At 39.3% G+C, this 19,748-nt stretch overlaps 1 protein-coding gene across 3 annotated transcripts in view; it reads right to left on the bottom strand.

The window, feature by feature from the left end:
- Positions 1 to 19,748, bottom strand: part of LOC126198428 (45 kDa calcium-binding protein) — a 154,191-nt gene that overhangs the window by 71,093 nt on the left and 63,350 nt on the right. For all 3 annotated transcript variants that reach the window (XR_007540073.1, XM_049934736.1, XM_049934735.1), the window contains exons 4-5: positions 13,506 to 13,619; positions 446 to 595 (exon numbers count right to left, since the gene is read on the bottom strand). Coding sequence is in view for 2 of the 3 variants with exons in the window: in XM_049934736.1 (XP_049790693.1) it covers positions 446 to 595; positions 13,506 to 13,619 (264 nt within the window). In the remaining variant the exon portion in view is untranslated. The remainder of the gene's footprint in view (positions 1 to 445; positions 596 to 13,505; positions 13,620 to 19,748) is intronic.

The raw sequence follows: 19,748 nt of genomic DNA, 5'->3' as shown, positions 1-19,748 counted from the left end.
ATAATATATGATACAGGTAGAGCACTGGCAGGCTTTAGTCTTAAGCACATCTGATATTTTGTAGAAACCAAAGCCAGATACACATAGTACTGTAGTTTCTGTATATGAACAAGAATATTTTAACCTGGTTGATATACAGAAGGGAAGCCGTTTGGGGCGACTTACTGCCTCTATGTGGAAATCAGTGAATACATGGCAATTTTAAGGCCTTTTCTTAATTGAAATTGATTGTATAAATTTATATTTTTCATAACACTTGTTTTATATTTGCAGATACTGTGTGCTATTTCTATGTACTACTAGATATTCCCTTTTTTCTCTGTTTTCTACAAGAACCTACTTCAGGTGCATAATAAACTGTTTTCATTACAAATAAGAACACTTATATTGACTCTAAAATCATAAAAGACTTAAACCAATAATAAATACAACAAATCAATCTCACCAAATTTGTCAAGTAGCTCCTCAACCAAAGACATGACAGTGGCACGGCTGGATTCAGGATGGCGGAATGCAAGAAATTCATCCAGAGTTAGACGTTCAGGATCAGATCGAGCAGCCTCAGACCACGATGCTCTGTCTCTCATGATGGTCTCTAAATGAAATACACAATGTAAGAAAATTTACACCATAAGGAACAACAAGCAAAATCTATGCAATAATGCAAATCAAATTAAATTATTTGGTTAACAGCTACAGAATCAATGAAGAAAACATGTGAAACACTGTAAGTAAATCAACATTTTTAATCCACTTATAAAATGCTATACTGTCCCTATACTGCAGATGCAAAACAATTTTATGAGTAACGGCAGTCATCAATAATTTCAGCTGAGGATTGCCCATTTAAAATTATAATTAATGTGGTTATGTTCTGTCTGTACTCCAAATCACTCTACTCTTTTTGCTTTTATCACTATTTCAAAAACAAGGGCCGCCTTTTGAGTTTAAGCAAACAGTCTTTAGATGATACTGCTCAGTTGTGACATTACTAATGTTTTAAAATTTGTCATTTATTTTTTTTAAAACAGTGGTGGCTCAAAATCTGACCCAAATGGTTTGTTTACAATGCACTTTTAAAGAAACAGTGTTGTGAAAAAATAGAAATTTTCCATGAAGGTTTTTGCCGGCTGACTTTTTATGATTTTCATAAACACCTAACTAGACAACAATGCCTCTGAATCCCTTTTCTCAAATTCTGGTAATCAGTCACCTTAAAAAAATCATTTACAATTGGTTTGCAGAATTTCTTCATTGTTGTGCTTCTGCCAGTTATGAATTTCTCCAAGGTCAACTTAAAACTGATTGTCGATCGAAAACACATCAATGCTGTGTGTAATAAATCTGAAGAGACTCTGTGTTGTAACTCATACATTACAGCACCTTCACCGCCACTACTGTGGTGCATATCAAGCAGTTTGAGTAGCATGCCATTCAGCTACTCCAGGCCTCCACTAGATACTGGTGATTGTGGTCCGGTGCCTCTATTGCCTGCAGCTGAGAGCCAGTGGCCCCTGGTGGGCAAATGCCTTTTATAATTCTGTGCAGTGGCTCCCGTCAGCAGTCAGTATTTGTCACCTATCTGCACACATTAACAAGACTGTACCTGTCACCAAACAGTCTGTAAGTGTCCGTAGTCTGTACCTGCTCTGTATGCTATGACTCTGTGACCTAATAGTGTTATGCTGTCACTCCACCACCTAATAAACTATGGATTTATTGTAACCATGTCTTTCATTGTGCTTGGAGACACTACACAAGTGGCAACAAGTAGAATTTTCAGTTTGTGTGCTTCTCTAGCAATGGTAACTTCATACGACTGCTTTAGACCACTACACTGACTGTTCAGGCTCCACCGTGTTTTGGTGTACCACTGTAGTGTTCCATAGTCTGAAGGCTCTGCTGCAGATTGGCAAGTCACATGGCTCCATCTCCACTTCGTCTTATTTTGGGTTTGACAAGCTTCTAGCTATACTCTGCCAACACTTCATCAACTTTTGGGTAACAAACATGGACACTGGTAACACTTTGTTTTTGTCATGGGCTCATTTTCAGGAATGGCCAACCTCTCTTCATTGTTATGTAAGTTGGGTTCCTTTTCAGGAATAGCCTCCTTTTCATTGTTCGATTGACTGGTCTCCTTTTCAGGAACGTCCTCCCTCTTCTTGTTATCATGTTTGTTGGTCTCCTGTTGTGTCGATTAGCCCCCTTTTCAGGACCGGCTTTCCTCTCCCTTGCTGTCATGCATACTTTCTTCTCGTCGTTTGTGCACCCATGCCCTGCCAATCACATAGACTTTTCCCTGTGCTGTGATCTGCCAGCTCCAAACTCATGGATGCAATTCTTCTCCTTGCACCCAATGATGACATTCTTCAGTGCACCCCTTGTTGTGTGGGTCCACTGTTTCCACTTTCTCCAATCAAAGTATGGGGGTTGGGTGTGGGGAGGGGATGGGCTTTGCTGTTGATGGAACTCATCAGAACATAGCAGCAAGCCTGCTGTGTCAAGAGGAAGCTGCTGCAGTCCCAACCAGGGAACCTTGCCACAATGGACAACTCCATCAGCAACAACAAAATGGGCAGCCTGCGGCATTTCTGTCTTGCACCTCTTGCACCATGCAATATGAGAGTTGCATTTGGACACCAGAGCAGCTGTTTGGGTCCTCAACATCATTGGCTCCCATCAAACGCAGCTTGGTAAGCTACAACACACAGAAATTTCCTGTACGTCGTCATGGCTTGCCGCTATCTACATTCGATGCTGCACACAATTTTTCTTCCTTGGCTAGCACCCATGCCACCATGGGCCAGAATCCTTATGACCTCTGCTAAACCTTCTTAGGCACTTTTGGTTGTTGATTGTTTGATGCCCTCTAAGTTTCCTTATGTTATTTTTTGTCCATCTGTTGCAGTAGACACAACTTTCACAGCACTGTCATGTGTGTCAGTGAAAGGCGTCCCTTGTACAGTGGTTTTTTGGGTCATCTCCTTTTATCATTTTTGCTTCCGCAATGGCATCCACCATGATTGCAGTTCACTATGCTTGCCCAAAGCCTAGGCTGTGCCTGTCCACTGCTCAGGCTGTGTGTGCCCACCTTCTCGCCAGTGGCCCAAACCCACGCAGAAGAGGCGGTCTGGTCTCTCGATGCATTCAGTTTTGACACAGGTGCTTCCCACACTGACCCAGGCACCTCCTGCACTGACATGGGTGCCTGCTGCCTCCTGCTAATGGTGTTCAAGATTGTGATCTTAGGAAAAGGTCATAAAAATTTCAGCCATTTACTGTGCATAGCCGCCTTGGAATCCTAGGCTGGGTTGCAGTCAGCTGGTGATGGTGAAAATATAGTAAAAAATCCTCTTTTTTGGAGGGGGTGTTCCCCAAGGAATCTCACATGAACTGAAAGTCCCATCAAACCCACTATAGACCACATCAAGTTCAAAAAGAACCAACCAATTTGCTCCACTTGCCTAAGCAAGAGGAAGTTTGTAATATTCATATTTTGCCCCTGTACTGTAGATCAGTGGCACTAAGATGGATATACAATTGGTCTCCAGCTCAAGGGTGATACAATACACTTGACCCTAACTTTTTATCGCCAACAGAACCTCAGTATGAGAAGTGGAAACTCCCTTTTCATGCACGGCATTTTGGAACATATTGGTAAGCATGGTGTCACATGGATATCGATAGAGACCAGTACCTTGGCTCTATACTGCTCCAGTCACCACAGCACAGAGTGTGTGTGTATGTATACAGCATACCCACAATACTACTGAAGGATTAACTCACACACTAAATACGAAAAAGTATGTAGAACACTGCTTGGATGTGGACAAGATTATTTACCTCATGTGTCCTTGATCAGCCTTGTTTTTTAAAGAGCTCATTCAGTTCTGTCTGCCATATATGAACAACTACAGAGGTTGCAGGCAATCCATGTCATTACTCCATTTTCTCTATTCAATGGGCATTAGCCATTATGATCATCAAAATACCAAGTTGGTCTATTCACAAAAGTGGCAATTTCAAACCAACTATTAATGCATGATGCAACAATAAATTTTAATCCCTTCCACGACCAGAAGAATTGTTGGCCAAATTAGTAAGAGACTAGTAGTTCACTAAAATAGGTTTCCTGGCAAAAAAGTGAAGCACCCAGAAGACATGGTCCAATGCCAAAGTAACTTCATAGTGTACGCATCATCAGTGGATGTACAAATGATTAGAGCAGCAGAGCTGAGTGACAGTAGAATGGTCATCAGAGTTTATTAGTGTTGTTCGTGTTTAGTAATGTTATCATGTCTGATAAGAGTACCGTATTTACTCAAATCTAAGCCGCACTTTTTTCCGATTTTTGTTATCCAAAAGACCGCCTGCTACTTAGAATCGAGTGCAAAGAAAGCAGAAGTTCTGAAAAATGTTGGTAGGTACCGTCACAACTAACTTCTGCCGTTGAAAATATGTAGCACTACACAGGGGTGTTTTGCATGCACAAACATAAATACTGGCACCAAAACCTCTGCGTCAGTAAATAAATTTAAAGAAAGGTTGAGGACAAGCTTTTTTTCTCCCCTGAGTTTCAACCACTATGTTTTTCTACATTATCCAACAAAGTAAATAGAAACTTCATATTGTTCATCTTCGAATTTAGGAGCCTTTCAAATATTCCTAGAAACAAAAATAAATTTCTTTACACACAAATGCCAACAATGCCCCATGGTTTAGGGTTATTGCACGAGTTGATACACTAGGGCTCATTAAGATTTCACGTAGCGGCACCTATTGCTTCGTGGAATTTTGTGAAGTGCTTGTTGGTGTTAGTGAACCATAATGAAGCGCTTTCATTATAGTGCCAAATTCAAGAGGGGAGTTATTTCTTTTGCAGAACAATGTTCTAATCATGCTGCAGGTCTCTGATACGGGATTGATGAGAGCAACGTTAGGCGATGGCGACTGCAGAGAGACAAATCTTTTGAATGCTCAAGTAGCAGGAAAGCATTTAGTGGGCCAAAGTGTGGCCAATATCATGCACTAGAAGTAATTGTAAATGAATTTGTTAAGGAACAGCGTCAGAAATTCCTGCTTGTGAACGCTGAAATTTTAAAAATTAAGGCACATGAAATTGCTAGGGAGCAAAAACTCGAAAATTTTAAGGCTAGTTGCAGCTGGACTGATCTGTTTACGAAGCGCAGGGGTTTTTCACTTCGGAGGTGAACTTTAGTTGCACAGAAGCTGCCGAAAAATTATGAAGATAAGCTTGTGGAATTTCAACGCTTCATAATTAGGCGGCGCATGGAAAAGCAATACCTCCTTGGTCAGATAGGAAATGCTGACCAAACTCCCGTATATTTTGACATGCCGTCAAATATGGTTGATGCCAAAGGAAAGAAAGACATAAGTGTTCTTACATCAGGGGTGAAAAACAGCGGATGTCCATCATGCTTGCTTGCACAGCAGATGGACATAAATTACCCCCCATTAATAGTTTTCAAGCGAAAGACTTGACCAAAATCGGAAGTGTTTCCAAAAACTGTAATTGTACAAGCAAATGAAACTGGGTGGTTTTTGGAGTACATGGTGCTGGAATGGATTAGGCATGTGTGGAATCGTTGTTCTGGTGCAATGCTTGGTTTGCGCAGTCTGTTGGTATTAGATGTGTACACAGGCCATACAACACCTGCAGTAAAACGAAAATTAGAGGAAACTAAAACAGACTTGGCAGTAATTCCAGGCGGGATGACGTCAATTCTGCAACCACTTGACGTCTGTTTGAATAAACCATTTAAGGACAAGCTTAAACACATCTACACAGACTGGCTTTCGAAAAGTGACAGACAACTGACACCAACAGGGGTTGTAAAACGTGCATGTTTGTCACAAGTGTACCAATGGATTTACAATGCAGCGAAGTGTGTCCCAAATCAGACTGTGCAACAAGCATTTAAAAAATGTTCGAGAGCCAATGCACTAGATGGTATGGAGGATGATGCTCTGTATGAAGAAATGAGCGATAAAGAATCGAGTGATAGTGATTCAGAATCATGACTGATATTTTAAAAATTTCATATAAGATGTATTACAAACCTAATAAAATTATGTTTTAAATTTCAGCATTTAATTTCTAAGTTATTTTCATCCTTATTTTATAAGTGTTGCTACTCTGCATTGCACAGGATAGAAAAGCATGGAGAGCTGCATCAAACAAGTCTACAGACTGAAGACAACAACAACAACAACAACAACACACTGCATTTGAAGTCATCACTAAAAATCTACTACGAAAATCAGACTGGCAAGACTGTTTGGGATGTATGTCAATATGGCCACTCTACGTTCTGAATTTTTTCCTACCTGTGACAAGAGACGGTTGCTAACAGGAACTTTTGTGAATCGTGAATCACATGCAGTATTCTGTTCACCATAAGAATAATAGAACTGTAAACATTATGCCATGTATTCTTTCGTGTTTGCCGCTACCTCATTTACATCCTGTCTGCCTAATAAACTACGAAACTAGAGTGAGACAACAGCAAATGCGGAAGAATATACATATAATGTCATGTTTATATTCGTATTCTTATGCTGAATAGTGATCCAGTCAGAAATGAAGCACAGCAACTAACTAGATTTTTAAATCTAAGATGACTCTGATTTCTGTGCAGAATGTAATGTACTAAGGAGGCATCTGCAAAGATTTTCAAATGGAGAAAGTTTTTGCTAAACTCTCGTTCAGAACTTCTTCTATCATACGCAGTCTATTATTTGGTTCTCATTGATCATTATCAAAGATAGTAGCAGTGTAAGTAACAACAAATAGCAGTCTCTTGCCATTGTTTCGCTAATGAGACAATTCCTCTCTTTTTTTTTTTTTTTTTACTGTAAGCAGTGGTAGCGCGCACAAAAGAAAGCCATGCCGCGAGCGGCAACAGGTCGTAAACACTCATTATCAGAATGCGACAAACAATGCATGACACAGTACAATAATGGATTTTCAGCTTAGAGTGACATAAAAACCTATAACAAAGAGAACGGCACTTATCAGATCAAAGCAAAATAAGCAATCGATTCAAATCAGACGAAGCAGGTGAAAAAGTAAGGGTACCCGTCTAAATACGGACAGAGTGCCTGACGCATAGCAATGGCTACCTGGTAAAGCTTAACTGCTAAGCTTACGACTTGAACCAAACTACTATAGCTGTATCTTCATCCACTCAACCTAAATTTTGTCTCATGTTACAATGGACTAACTTTGTTTTGATTTGGAGGTGCGGTCTAAAACTTTTCTCTCCCCTCGAATTTCGAGTCTCAAATTTCGGGTGCGGCTTAGATTCGGGAAAATTATTTTTCCTCGATTTTGAGTCACATTTTTCAGGTGCAGCTTAGATTCGAGTGCGGCTCAGATTCGAGTAAATACAGTATATAACAGGCATGTACAATGTCAGATGTTGAACAATCACAGTGACAGATACAGAGATACCACATACACATATGAGACAGCATTATCGGCACCTGATGGAGTTGAAAGGGGCATCATTGTGGGTCTCCACTTGGCTGACAGGTTGAGTCATGCCATATCCAGATTTGTGGGGCATTCAGATGTAACACTTGCCAGATATTGGGCTACACGGAATGTGAGGACAGGCATAATCATCAAGGTTCTAAATGACCATAGGACTGTTATATTGTGAACCAAGCAAGCTGTAACCCCTACACATCTGTGCCTTAAATCCAAGAACAAGTAACAGACCTCCTGCAATGTTCTGTGTCATCCCTCACCATTAGTTGGACACTAGCAGCAGTCAGACTAGGGAATTATCACCCCTTGCAGACACAAATAGATGTGTCTGGAGTGGCACCGTGACTGGGAAGCACGGACTGTTGATGAATGGCGTTTTATTGTGTTGAGTGATGAATCGCAATTCTACACTACCCCAGACAACCCGTGTCGGCGACTTGGAAAAAGGTTCTGCTCTTCCAATGAATTTGAGAGGTACTGTGGTGTTTGTTACTCCTGGCATCATGGTGTTAGGAGCCATCAAGTAGGACTTCAGGTCACAGCTAGTAGTGACTGAGGGAACTCTTATGGCACAATGGTACGTCATTAACATCCTGCATCCTCGTGTACTACTTCTGATACAATAGCATTATGGCACTGTTTTTCAAAAGGAGTATGGTCATCCATACCAGCCATGTCTCTACGAACTGCCTGCACGATGCTGAGCTACACCCATGGCCAGGAAGATTCCCAGATCTGTTCCTGACAGAACATGTGTGGTACCTACTCACACATCTACTCCAGCCCAGTGCCAGTATCCAGGAATCGAGGGCCATTTAGAGCAGTTGTTTGTTGGCTTGCCTCAGGAGTGGATACAATGGCTTTACTACACCCTCCCCAGCTGAGTTAGTGCACACATCCAGGCCAGATTGGCTGCAATGTCATACTGACAAGAGGGGTCATACTGCCAAATTCTTTGTAAATTTGACTCAATTTTGTAATCACTGAAATTTTTTACTTTCAAAGCTGCTGACTCCACCTCTCTGGTGGTTCCATCCATACTTCTGGCCACGTCAAATCCACAAGCCCACTAACACATCAACAGCTTTCATCCCTTCCACAACAAAAAAATCACTCCAATATAGTATGAACTTTTGGGGTCAACATGTCTGTAGTAACATGGATTCCCTTACCAGTATGCAGAAGGTCTCACTAACATATTCAGAGGTGGGCACTATCGCCCAAACCTTGTATGCAGATAGATTTTCCATGCCACATCAACTTCAAGAACATCCCTCTCATCACCCAGTATCATGCCAGACTGGAAAGTTGAACCACTTCCTTCACCAGGACTTCGACTATTTATCATTCTGCGGAGAAATGCAGAATATCCTATCCACAATCCTTGCTACCTCTCCTAAAGTGGTATTCCACTACCCAGCCATCCTATGCAACATTCTAGTTTATGCTTAGGGCACAGCCATGTGCACAACCTGTCCAATACACCCACCCAGAACATCCTACAGCAGTCCAATCAAAGGAATGTCCTTGTGAAAGCAGTCTTGATGCATACCATCTCCACTGAATTTCTGCACAGCATTTTAAGTGGGTGTGGCCACCAGGCAACTGTACACCTGTATAAAAGGCCACCCTAAACTGTGGCCAAGAACAGAGCTGACCACTCACAGGCAGAATATGCTGCTGAGCACAGCATGCTTGGTTTCAATTTATGCTTCACAACTTGCACCATCTGGTTCCATGTCCCCATCATCAGCTTCTCCAAATTACATAGATAAGAGTTGTCCTTGCAATATGTTTTGTTCCTGGCATAAATTTCCACTAGCTCCCTGAACCACACCCACGTCCAGCTTGCCCCAGGATCCAAACTATACTCATCATCTAACCACACCTTTGTCCCTTCCTCTCTTCTGCAAGCCAATCCCAGTCCAATCCTACACATGGTTACATGTCATCATTATCATAATAATAATCACAATCATAATTGTACAATGCAAAAATTTACCAGTGCCATGCCATGTTGCCATACCCCTGCTACTTCTCCCTCCAACATTCCTAACCTGTGCATCAGCTGCCTTCCTCCCAACCATCATAGCCATCAGCAATCCTTCCCTAATTCCCTCCTGTGCACTGTCTGTCTCTCCCCTCACTCACTCCTCCCAACACAACCTTTCACACCACTCAAGCTGCAGAAATGCAATCCTAGCACAGTGTAAACAGCTGAGACAAGGATGTAGCCATATAGATGTGTGTGTGTGTGTGTGTGTGTGTGTTTGTCCACAGTAGCTCCAAAAGGATTCATCCAATGGCTAGAAAAGTTTTCAGCCTTGTTAATGAGACCATCGATGACTGTACTATTCAGTAGTTGCTCCTTTACTGATGTTTCGTATTCAAGGTGTCCTGCTGCAGCCTTCATGAAGTTGATAAATGATTTTATTCATATATGTAAACAAGAACAAGGCTACTTGTTTTTTATATTTTTATTTTTCTGGACGAGTATCGAGCTACCTGCTCATTGTCAGTATTTGTGTATTTTACTTTTATGCCCTCACAGAATTTTTTCAGGTATTTACGGAGACATTCTATTAATTTTATCTGGTTTCCAGCACATCTTTGTAATGGTAAACATGAGGCTAAGCGTGCTGTATAATATATACAGCTGTATAATAGATGCAGCACACTTAGTTTCATTTATACCATTACGAAGATGTGCTGGTAACCAGATAAAATTAATACAATATCTCTATAAACATTTGCAAAAATTGCATGAGGGCGCAAAAATAAAATACAAGAATGCTGGCGATGAATGGATAGTTCAATATTGCTCCAGAAAAATAAAAATATAAAAAACAAGTAGCCTTGTCCTTGTCTATATATACAAATAATGTAATTGTTGGGTTCAAATTAATGATACGAATATAATAGAGGGAAACATTCCACGCAGGAATGCCTTTACAAATGTCTGCTTGTGTCTGTGTATGTGTGGTTGGATATGGGTGTGTGTGCGAGTGTATACCTGTCCTTTTTTCCCCCTAAGGTAAGTCTTTCCGCTCCCGGGATTGGAATGACTCCTTACCCTCTCCCTTAAAACCCACATCCTTTCGTCTTTCCCTCTCCTTCCCTCTTTCCTGATGAAGCAACCGTTGGTTGCGAAAGCTAGAATTTTGTGTGTATGATTGTGTTTGTTTGTGTTTCTATCGACCTGCCAGCGGTTTCGTATGGTAAGTCACATCATCTTTGTTTTTTATGGTTTGGAAGTGGGTTACGTATTATTGAGTATACAGTCTGCATGTCCGGTATACACAATGCTTTGGTTTTTATTGTTTGCTGAGGTAATTTCTACCACCTGTTTTCTATTGTGGGGATATGGCTGAGACCATTTTAATGCAACTCTTCTAGTTTGTCTAGCAAGATATCATGAATTGAATGCTTTCAATAAGTCCAAGTTTATTCCTACTGTACTGTTATTACTGTCAAGTCCTATTATAACATTTTCGATGAATTGGGTAATGGCTGTTTCTGTACTCATGCCTCTGCGAAAACCATATTGGTTTACAGACAAGAGATTTAATTTTTCGAGGTAATTTGTAATTATATTTTTCATGACGGTCTCTATTCTTTTTGAAAATACAGATAGCAAAGCTATTGGTCTATAGTTTCCCACTTCATATATATTACCTTTTTTATATAATGGTTTTACTTTGAAATTTTTAAACTTTGTGGGAAACGCCTTCGGTTAATGAAATGTTTGTGATATGTGAGAGTGGGTCTACTATGACATTAGCGCATTTAATTATGACTGAACCTGGTACCTCATCAATTCCAGAGAACATTTTATTCTTCATTGTTTTTACTATCTTAAGATCTTCTAATTTGTTTGTGAGACATAGTAATGTTGAATTACCACTTTGCTCTCTTTGAAGTGTGGTACCACTATTATTAGCACAATTTTTACTCAGATTGACTGGAATGTTTATGAAATAGTCATTTATGTAATTTGCTAGAGTACCATTTCTAAGTAACACACCATGATCATCTTTTAATACAATGTCATCTTGCTTTTTAACACTTTTGTTTGTTTCCTTTTTTACTATATTCCATATTGCTTTCGACTTGTTTGCTGTCCCTATGATTACTTTGTCATTTTTGTGCATTGTCTTGGCTGTTTTAATTACTTTCTTACAATTTTTTATATGTCTTAACATATTCTGCAAAGTGTTCATCGTGGTTGTCTTTTCTCAGTTAATTGAGAAGTTTTAGCTTTTGACTGGATACTCTGACAGCAGGTGTTATCCACTGGCTGCTGTTTCTTGGCATGACATTAATTCTTGTCAGTTTTTTGGAAAACACAACTCAAATATGGACATGAAAGTTTTATAAAATGCACTGAACGATTCATCATTTGATGATTTTCAGTACACATCTTCCCAGGTTTCTTTTGGTAATGACTGGATAAAAATATTAACCTTTTCTGGGTAGAAGTGCCTTTTATTTTCCCACTTGTATTTAACAACCTCAGGTACAGAAGAATTTATGCATGTTACTAGTGTGTTGTGGTCTGAAAGACCTAAGTTTACGTGTTGTGCCTCAGTAATATCCTTTTCTATATCTATAAAGATATTATCTAGTAGGGACAAAGATGATTCTGTTATTCTATTGGGGTCTGTGAAGAGTGGTTTCATGTGAAAGCTGTTTACGATACTCAAAAGCTGTCTTTTTTCTTCATTTGCAATTAACAAGTTGTTGATGTTAAAATCCCCACATAGTAATATGTTCACTTCACTGTTATACAAAATGTTTAGCACTGCTTCCAAATTTTAAAAAAAATATGTTTTTGTCACCTAGTGGTGACCTGTATATTGATATGACAATTAGATTTTTACGATTCTCCTCAGATTTTAGCTCTGTGGCACATGATTCAAAATGTTTCTCGATATTTAGGTGGTATGTTTCAGATCTAACTTTATACTGCAGCCCATCCCTAGTGCATGTGCATACTCCACCAGTTTTACAAACACTGTGGCAACAATGAGATGCTAATTCAAAATTTCTTATATTTATAAGACTTAATTCACTGACCCTGCACCAATGTTCTGATAGACAAATACAAGAGATATCTACAAAGTTGTTTATGGTGACTTCTAATTCTAACACTTTATTCTTGAGACACTAAATGTTTTGACTCATTATCTTGAAAGTTTTGCAAGTATTTGTTATTTTGTCAATATCTGGTGAAGTGCTGCTTTGTTGCTGATTTTTGACACTTATCTGCAATTTTTCAGGCTGATTTGTCACAATATGATCATTTCTCTCTCATTTAAAAGAAATAATTTGATTGTTACAGTTTGTTATCCTTGATACCACAGCATTTAAATAGAGATATCTGCGTTTCATTTTACACTGTATGGGAATTAATAGTTAATTATTGCTTAATAATCTCCAGTTCTTGTTCTTACGGTATGTAAGCAGCTATTATTCATTAAAAAGCAGCCAACAGTTTTCTAAATAAGAAGTATGCACTATAAGACAAAAAGCTTTAATTATATTACTTTTATGTATATTACCGGAAAGCAGAATTATTTTCATAGAGACAGAGAGAGAGAGAGAGAGAGAGAGAGAGAAAGAGAGAGAGAGAGAAAGGCAAGTGCTCTTTCATAACACCAGATATCATCACTGATGATAAACTTTTAATCTATCATGCACACACAATTGTTAACAGCAACTTCACTGAATTATTCAATTTGTTTCACACCCCAAAACATCTTTCTTTTGCAATTTCACTTACAGATCATGATACTTGAGAGGACACCAGATAGCTACACTATTTCATCTCAGTTATCACTCATGGCTCTTTATGTATGAAGATTGAGTCTTAATTATGACTACTCTCTTTCAGATCTTAAAAATTTAATTCCAGTTTTATATCTTTCTGACATGACAACAGTCTCAATCAAAAAATGGCGAGTAATCAAAATAATTATTTTTATCACACCTTTTATGGAGCGTGCCAAGTTGTGGTGTTTCTCATCATGCTTCTCTGCATACTGATGACTGAGTCCATGCTGCTTAAGGAAATACCGATGATATTCATCCCAGCTAACCGACCCTGTGAAGAATAGGATTTTCATCACACTGGAAAATGAAACATGTAGGACTATGGCCAATAGTCTTGTTACTTGAGGAAACAAATGTTCTTTACTGACAAACACTTTCAAAAAGAACTTTAATAAATGATTTAAGACTTATATGTAATGTATTCCCATTTTCACGACAGACGTTTGATTTATTCTCTTTGCATTTGAATATTGCAAGATAAAAGTAGGAATAATCAAGAATTCATATCTGCTTTTACTTAAGTAATAAATAATACAGTGCAAATACTTTAGGATCAAAGTGCATTCCTCAGATACAATTTCTGAGAGATGAGACATTGTCTATACCTTGTGCAGTGATTGAATTATACTAGTGTTCTACCAATGAACCAATATTTGCCATTTGCTTTACTTATGAGTAAGCCTAAGAGATCATTCCATCTCATACCCCTACAAATTGTTACAACCATATACTTCTATGAGTTGACTAGTCCCAACGGTGATTCTTCAGCGTTTGTAACATTTATAATTTTAAATTTGTAAACATTTAAAGCAAGCTGCCAATCTTTGGACAACTTTGAAATACTATCAGTACTTTTTTAGAGTTAAGTGCATCATCTGCAAAAGTTTGAGGTTATTATTAATATTGTCTGCCAGATCATTAACACACAACATGAACAGTAAGGGTCCCAAACTCACTTCCCTGGAACACGCCTGAAGTTACTCCAACATCTGTCAATGACTCTCCACCCTAGATAACACACTGCAACGCCTACCAAGAGATACACCATCCAGTTACAACTTTTGTTTTGATATCTCACATGATCATACATTCATTAATAACCACTGGTATGGTACTTTGTGAAATGAATTTTGGAAGCGAAGAAATACTCCACCTACCTGACTGCCTTCATCCATGGCTTTCAGGGTGTCATGTGAGAAAAACGTGAGTTGGGTTTGATATGACTGACGTTTTCAGAATCTATGTTGGTTGGCATGGAGGAGGCCATTCTGTTCATGATACCCTGTTACATTTGAGCTAAGTCCACATGAAATCTCCCTGATTTTCAAATGCAATAAAAAAATAAATAAAAAGTGGGATATACATATTTGTGGTTTGCGACATCATGTAAAGCAACTCAAAAAGTTTACTGTCGATTTTTTTTTTTCCAAACGATTCCTTTTGCTTCGTTTCAGGTGCTAAATTATTACTTATAATGACTATGACTATACCTCAAGAGAGACCCCAAGGTGTGGAGTTGTAAGTGGAAATGAAATTACTCATTGCTGTCCTAAGAAATTTTCGATTTGGATTTAAAAGGAAGCCGCCAGACATTAAAACGATTATGGTTTCATTTGATAAGTTCCTAGCCACTGTGAGTGTGAACAGTCAGTTCTGGCAGAAGATGCACATCTGATGAAATGACAGAGGAGCTCAGAGAGACCGCCCTAAGTCAGTTTGCTGAGCATCAAGAGAGCTTAGCATCCCTTGCTCAACAGATCACAAGAAGCAAACAGATCACAAGAAGCATAATAAATAAATTTGCTTTCATGTTCAAATTGTGCAAGCACTGAAGTGAAACAACTGACAACTTTGCCACAAGTCTGCTATTGAGCTGCTGGACAAGAATGGGGAAAACCCCAACTACCTAGGAAATGGCGTCTTCTCTGATGAAGTGGAGGGTTAACCAGTGCAATGTTCACATCTGAAGTTTGGAAGACCTCCACAGTTTTTGGGAACATGTCAGAGACAGCAAAAAGGTAAATTAATGGCACATGCTGTTGAAAGACAGCATTGCTGTACCATTTTTCTTCATCAAGCAACAGAAGTCGTTTATCAGGAGGTGCTCGAGCAATTTTGCTAACCTTCTGCTTGTTCCCCTTCAGCCAAATATGACCTTCCAGCAGGATGATATGCCACTGCACCAGACTCTACATGTCCATGACTTCCTGGAGCGAACATTTTTATGGAAATGGATAGAACATGATGGACCACCAAGTGGCCACTGCAATCTGTGGATCCAATGGGTTGAGGTAGAGTATCGTCCAGACATTTTATGGGTTATAAAAGGAGCCCAGGTAGAAGTGCATTGATCTTTTGTACAAAACATTACTCTACATGATGCCACAAGCCATAAGTACCTATGTCTAATAGTTAAAAAATTGCATTTGAAGATCAGGAAGGTTTCATACAACCACCCTGCATGTTCAGGTACGTATCAATGATTCTGGATGCTAATTCTACTACCCCCTTGCAGATAGGTTTGATGTATGCTTTTTTCGAACCACTGGGCAGAGTTTTTGTTGGAGGGGTCTTCATTATATTATGGTTAAAAGAGAGACAAACTCAGCACGATATTCTGTATAGAATCTGACAGCAATTCCATCAGGCCCTAGAGCTTTGCTCAGTGTTAGCCATTTTACCTGTTTCCCAATGCAGTGGTGCAAGAATTAAACTAGGGAAGTACTCCAGGATCCTGCTTTCTAAACGGATATTTGACAATAGACTTCAGTATTTTTGTTTCTGCTTCAGTAACCTCAATTTTAGTTCCTGTGGCATTCACGAGTGCCTGGTCACTAACTTTGGTACCATTGATGGCCTTACATGTGATCAGAATTCCTTTGTGTTTTGTAAAAGGTTTTTCGATAAGCTCATTCTACAACATTTGTTGAAGGCTTCAAGCATTGCTCTTTTGATAGTCAAATACACCTCTTTTAGCATCTCTCTGTTAACTGCCCACTGCTTCGTTTTATACCTGCTGGGTAGAAGTTGCTGTTTCTTTAAAAATTTCTTCACAGAGGATGGATACCATGGAAGGTCCACCTCTCATTATGAACTATTACACTAGGTATAAATCTGAACAATGTTCTGGCACTTGAATAACACTCCCTTCACATGCTCCTGCCAAGAGCTAGATGTTTCTATTTCCTCCTTGAGATGTGACGCTACTACCTCTATATCTAGTTTACTGAACTAGGCCTAAACAACTGAAAGCTATAATTGTGAGAGTCTTTTTGTTGTGCCTATCTGCAACTCAGCATTTCTGCTGTATGGTGAGCAGCAACTTTCCTTCTCATAACATTATCTTTCTAGTCTCACTGTTTATGTTTTTGGACTTTTGGTTTTATAGAAAATCCTTTTCCTCTTGAAATCCTTGATATTATGTATTTATTGTATCTTTCTTTCTTATCTGTTCAACTTAGATAGGACAATTCATCCAACTCTTCAAGAAGCCTCTGCCAAAATTTAATGTTCTGTCATTTTGCATGTCCATCTGCCACATATGCCATTATCTTAGTTTTCTTTAAATTTATGGGCATATTAGAATAATCAACTTGCACACATTCCATTTCATTAACCACCAGACTGTTTCTATTTGCTCCTGGTGACCACTGCCGTTTTATCAGCAAACTGTATCCTGCTGATGTTCTACCTATGCCAAACATCTCCAACATTGAGAGAGTTCTTTACCTCCGTCACTACCTCTTCAATATACAAATTAAGTATTAAATACCAGTCATGACAATGGATGACCCAAATTTACAAATTTCCTTATTTTTGACCTCTCATACCTTCAATCAGTCCTGATCATTCCAGTGTGCTTCACCTACAGAAAGTGGATTATCCTTCCATCCCTTTAATGGATACCACATTGCCTAATAAGGGAAAACATTCCACATAACCAAAAGCCTTCTCCACAGCTAAGGATGCAACACATGTTTCAATGCTTTTCCTAAATCAGTGTTTTGTTATCAACCACAGTCTAAAACTGTTTCTCGAACACGTCTGTTCCTCCAAAAACCAAACTGCTCCTTTTGTATTTGAGTTTTAGTTTTCCCTTCCATTCTTCAACAAAGACCTATTGTGAGTATTTTTTATGTATTTAATACTAGAATGTGTTCCACCTGTCAAACTACAAATGTCATGTATCACCTGTTATGTAAACACTGTCCAGCCTTCTACAATGGTATGACTAGCACCAAGTTACCAGTTAGGATGAAGAGGCATATACAGATGACGTATACTGGTGACACACAATATCTTGTTGCAGAACATGCTCTACAACCTGACAGCCAGCCATGACATCAGTGCTTGTTTCACCACATGAGCCACCTGCATTCTCCCTCCTGACACCAGTTTGTGAGAACTCTGCAAATGGAAACTGGCATATAACACATCCTTGACTCAATGTTTCTTTTCAGGAACTGTACCTATTCTTCCCTCCCTTTTAGTTTTCTATATAATTTATTTTCTGACTGTCCATTCCCCCACCTCTACCACATATAATGTTCTTAGCTTCGCTCTTATTAACTCGTGCACATTGTTTTGTCAGTAAACTCTGTCTTTCTTATCACTCTATTTTCCACCATTAAGCTCTCAAGTTTTCAAATCTTGCCCAGTGCACTCCCCAACAATCAGTCTTCTCTTCTCATGACATCAGTTTAGTCCTCCGTGACGTGGGGATTCTGAGCGACTTTTCCGTAACACTCTCCATTTACAAACCCTGCCTGTCCCTTTCCTTCATCCCTCTTCCTTCCCCTTCAAGCCTTCTGACCAAACAAGGAGCCAGTGGGTCCAATAGTCTGCACATTTCAATAACTTTTATATGGGTTTTCTCCTGCGGCAATTTGGTGAGTGATTTTTTTATCTTTCCAATTACATTATACTTCCAAAAATTGATTATTTTCACTGACATACTAGTGCTGCAGTAAAGTTTATAAGTATTGGTGTAATCCAGTTGGTAAGCACGTTTACAGTGGTAGGGAAGGTGAATGGTCAACTTCAGTTCACCGGAAAAATTTGGGTTGGGGTTGGGTTGTTTGGGGAAGGAGACCAGACAGCGAGGTCATTGGTCTCATCGGATTAAAGAAGGATGGGGAAGGAAGTCGGCCGTGCCCTTTCAAAGGAACCATGCCAGCGTTTGCCTGGAGCGATTTAAGGAAATCACGGAAAACCTAAATCAGGATGGCCGGATGCGGGATTGAACCGTCGTCCTCCCGAATACAAGTCCAGTGTCTACCCACTGCGCCACATCGCTCGGTGAAAAATTTGGCAAAGTGTGGTTCATCAGTAAAGGAGCCCATTTGTAGGACAGTAGTGCAACCTACTATCAAGTGTTTGCGATCCACACCACGTCAGATTAAAGGAAGGCATCGAAGCAGTTCAGAGGCGGGCTGCTGGATTTGTTACCGATAGGCTCGAACAACATGCAAGAATTATGGAGCTGTTTCATCAACTCATATAGGAATCCCTGGAGGAAAGGTGATGTTCTACTGCCACAAACATATATTTTACATAAGGACCATGAAGACAATATACGAGAAATTAGGGCTCACACAGAGGCATATAGACAGTCGTTTACCCTCACTCTGCTTCTGGGTGTAAAAAAAGAGAGAAAATGCCTAGTACTGGTACAGGGTACGCTCTGTCTCGCATGCACAGTGGTTTGCGGAGAATGTATGTAGATGTACATGCAGCTGCACAAGAAGCACAGTAGTAAAAACAGTAAAACCTAACAATAATAAGCAATCGGTAACTAAAGGCATAAAAATTTCCAGTGAGAGAAACTGTTGTAAGAAATATAGAGTAACCCAACAATTAGCAGATTATTCACAAGCCTAAAAAAGAATCTATGGTAGAGTAGTCAAAGAGGCAAAAATTATGTGGAATGAAAATTTGATAAGAAACTCATCTAACAAAATGAGATCCACGTGGAGAGTTATAAAGAAAGAAACTTGTAGTTCGGCGCCAAAGAAAACGAATGTATCATTAACACTAGAAGGTTCAAAAGTGACAGACCCAAATTCAGTTGTGGAAAAATTCAATGAATACTTCACTTCACTAGCTGAGGACCTCATTCAAGTACACTGTCAAGGACCAGTCCCAAGTTTCTCCAGCAAGTCAGTGATCTCGACTGCTTCTATGTATGTTTATGAAACAAAGCCCAATGAAATTATAAGTAAAATTAAATCATTAAGCAATAAAATGTCAAGTGGTCTTCATGAAGTACCTGATTTCATATTAAAAGCATGTGCCCATGACATAGCAAACCCCTTGGCAAAAATTTTCAACCTCTCTTTAAAAACTGGCGTATTTCCAGATATTTTTAAAATAGCAAAAGTTTCACCACTACTAAAAAAAG

Source organism: Schistocerca nitens, chromosome 8, assembly GCF_023898315.1.
Source record: "Schistocerca nitens isolate TAMUIC-IGC-003100 chromosome 8, iqSchNite1.1, whole genome shotgun sequence".
NCBI lineage: Eukaryota > Metazoa > Arthropoda > Insecta > Orthoptera > Acrididae > Schistocerca > Schistocerca nitens.
This window is presented reverse-complemented; position numbering and strand designations above follow the sequence as displayed.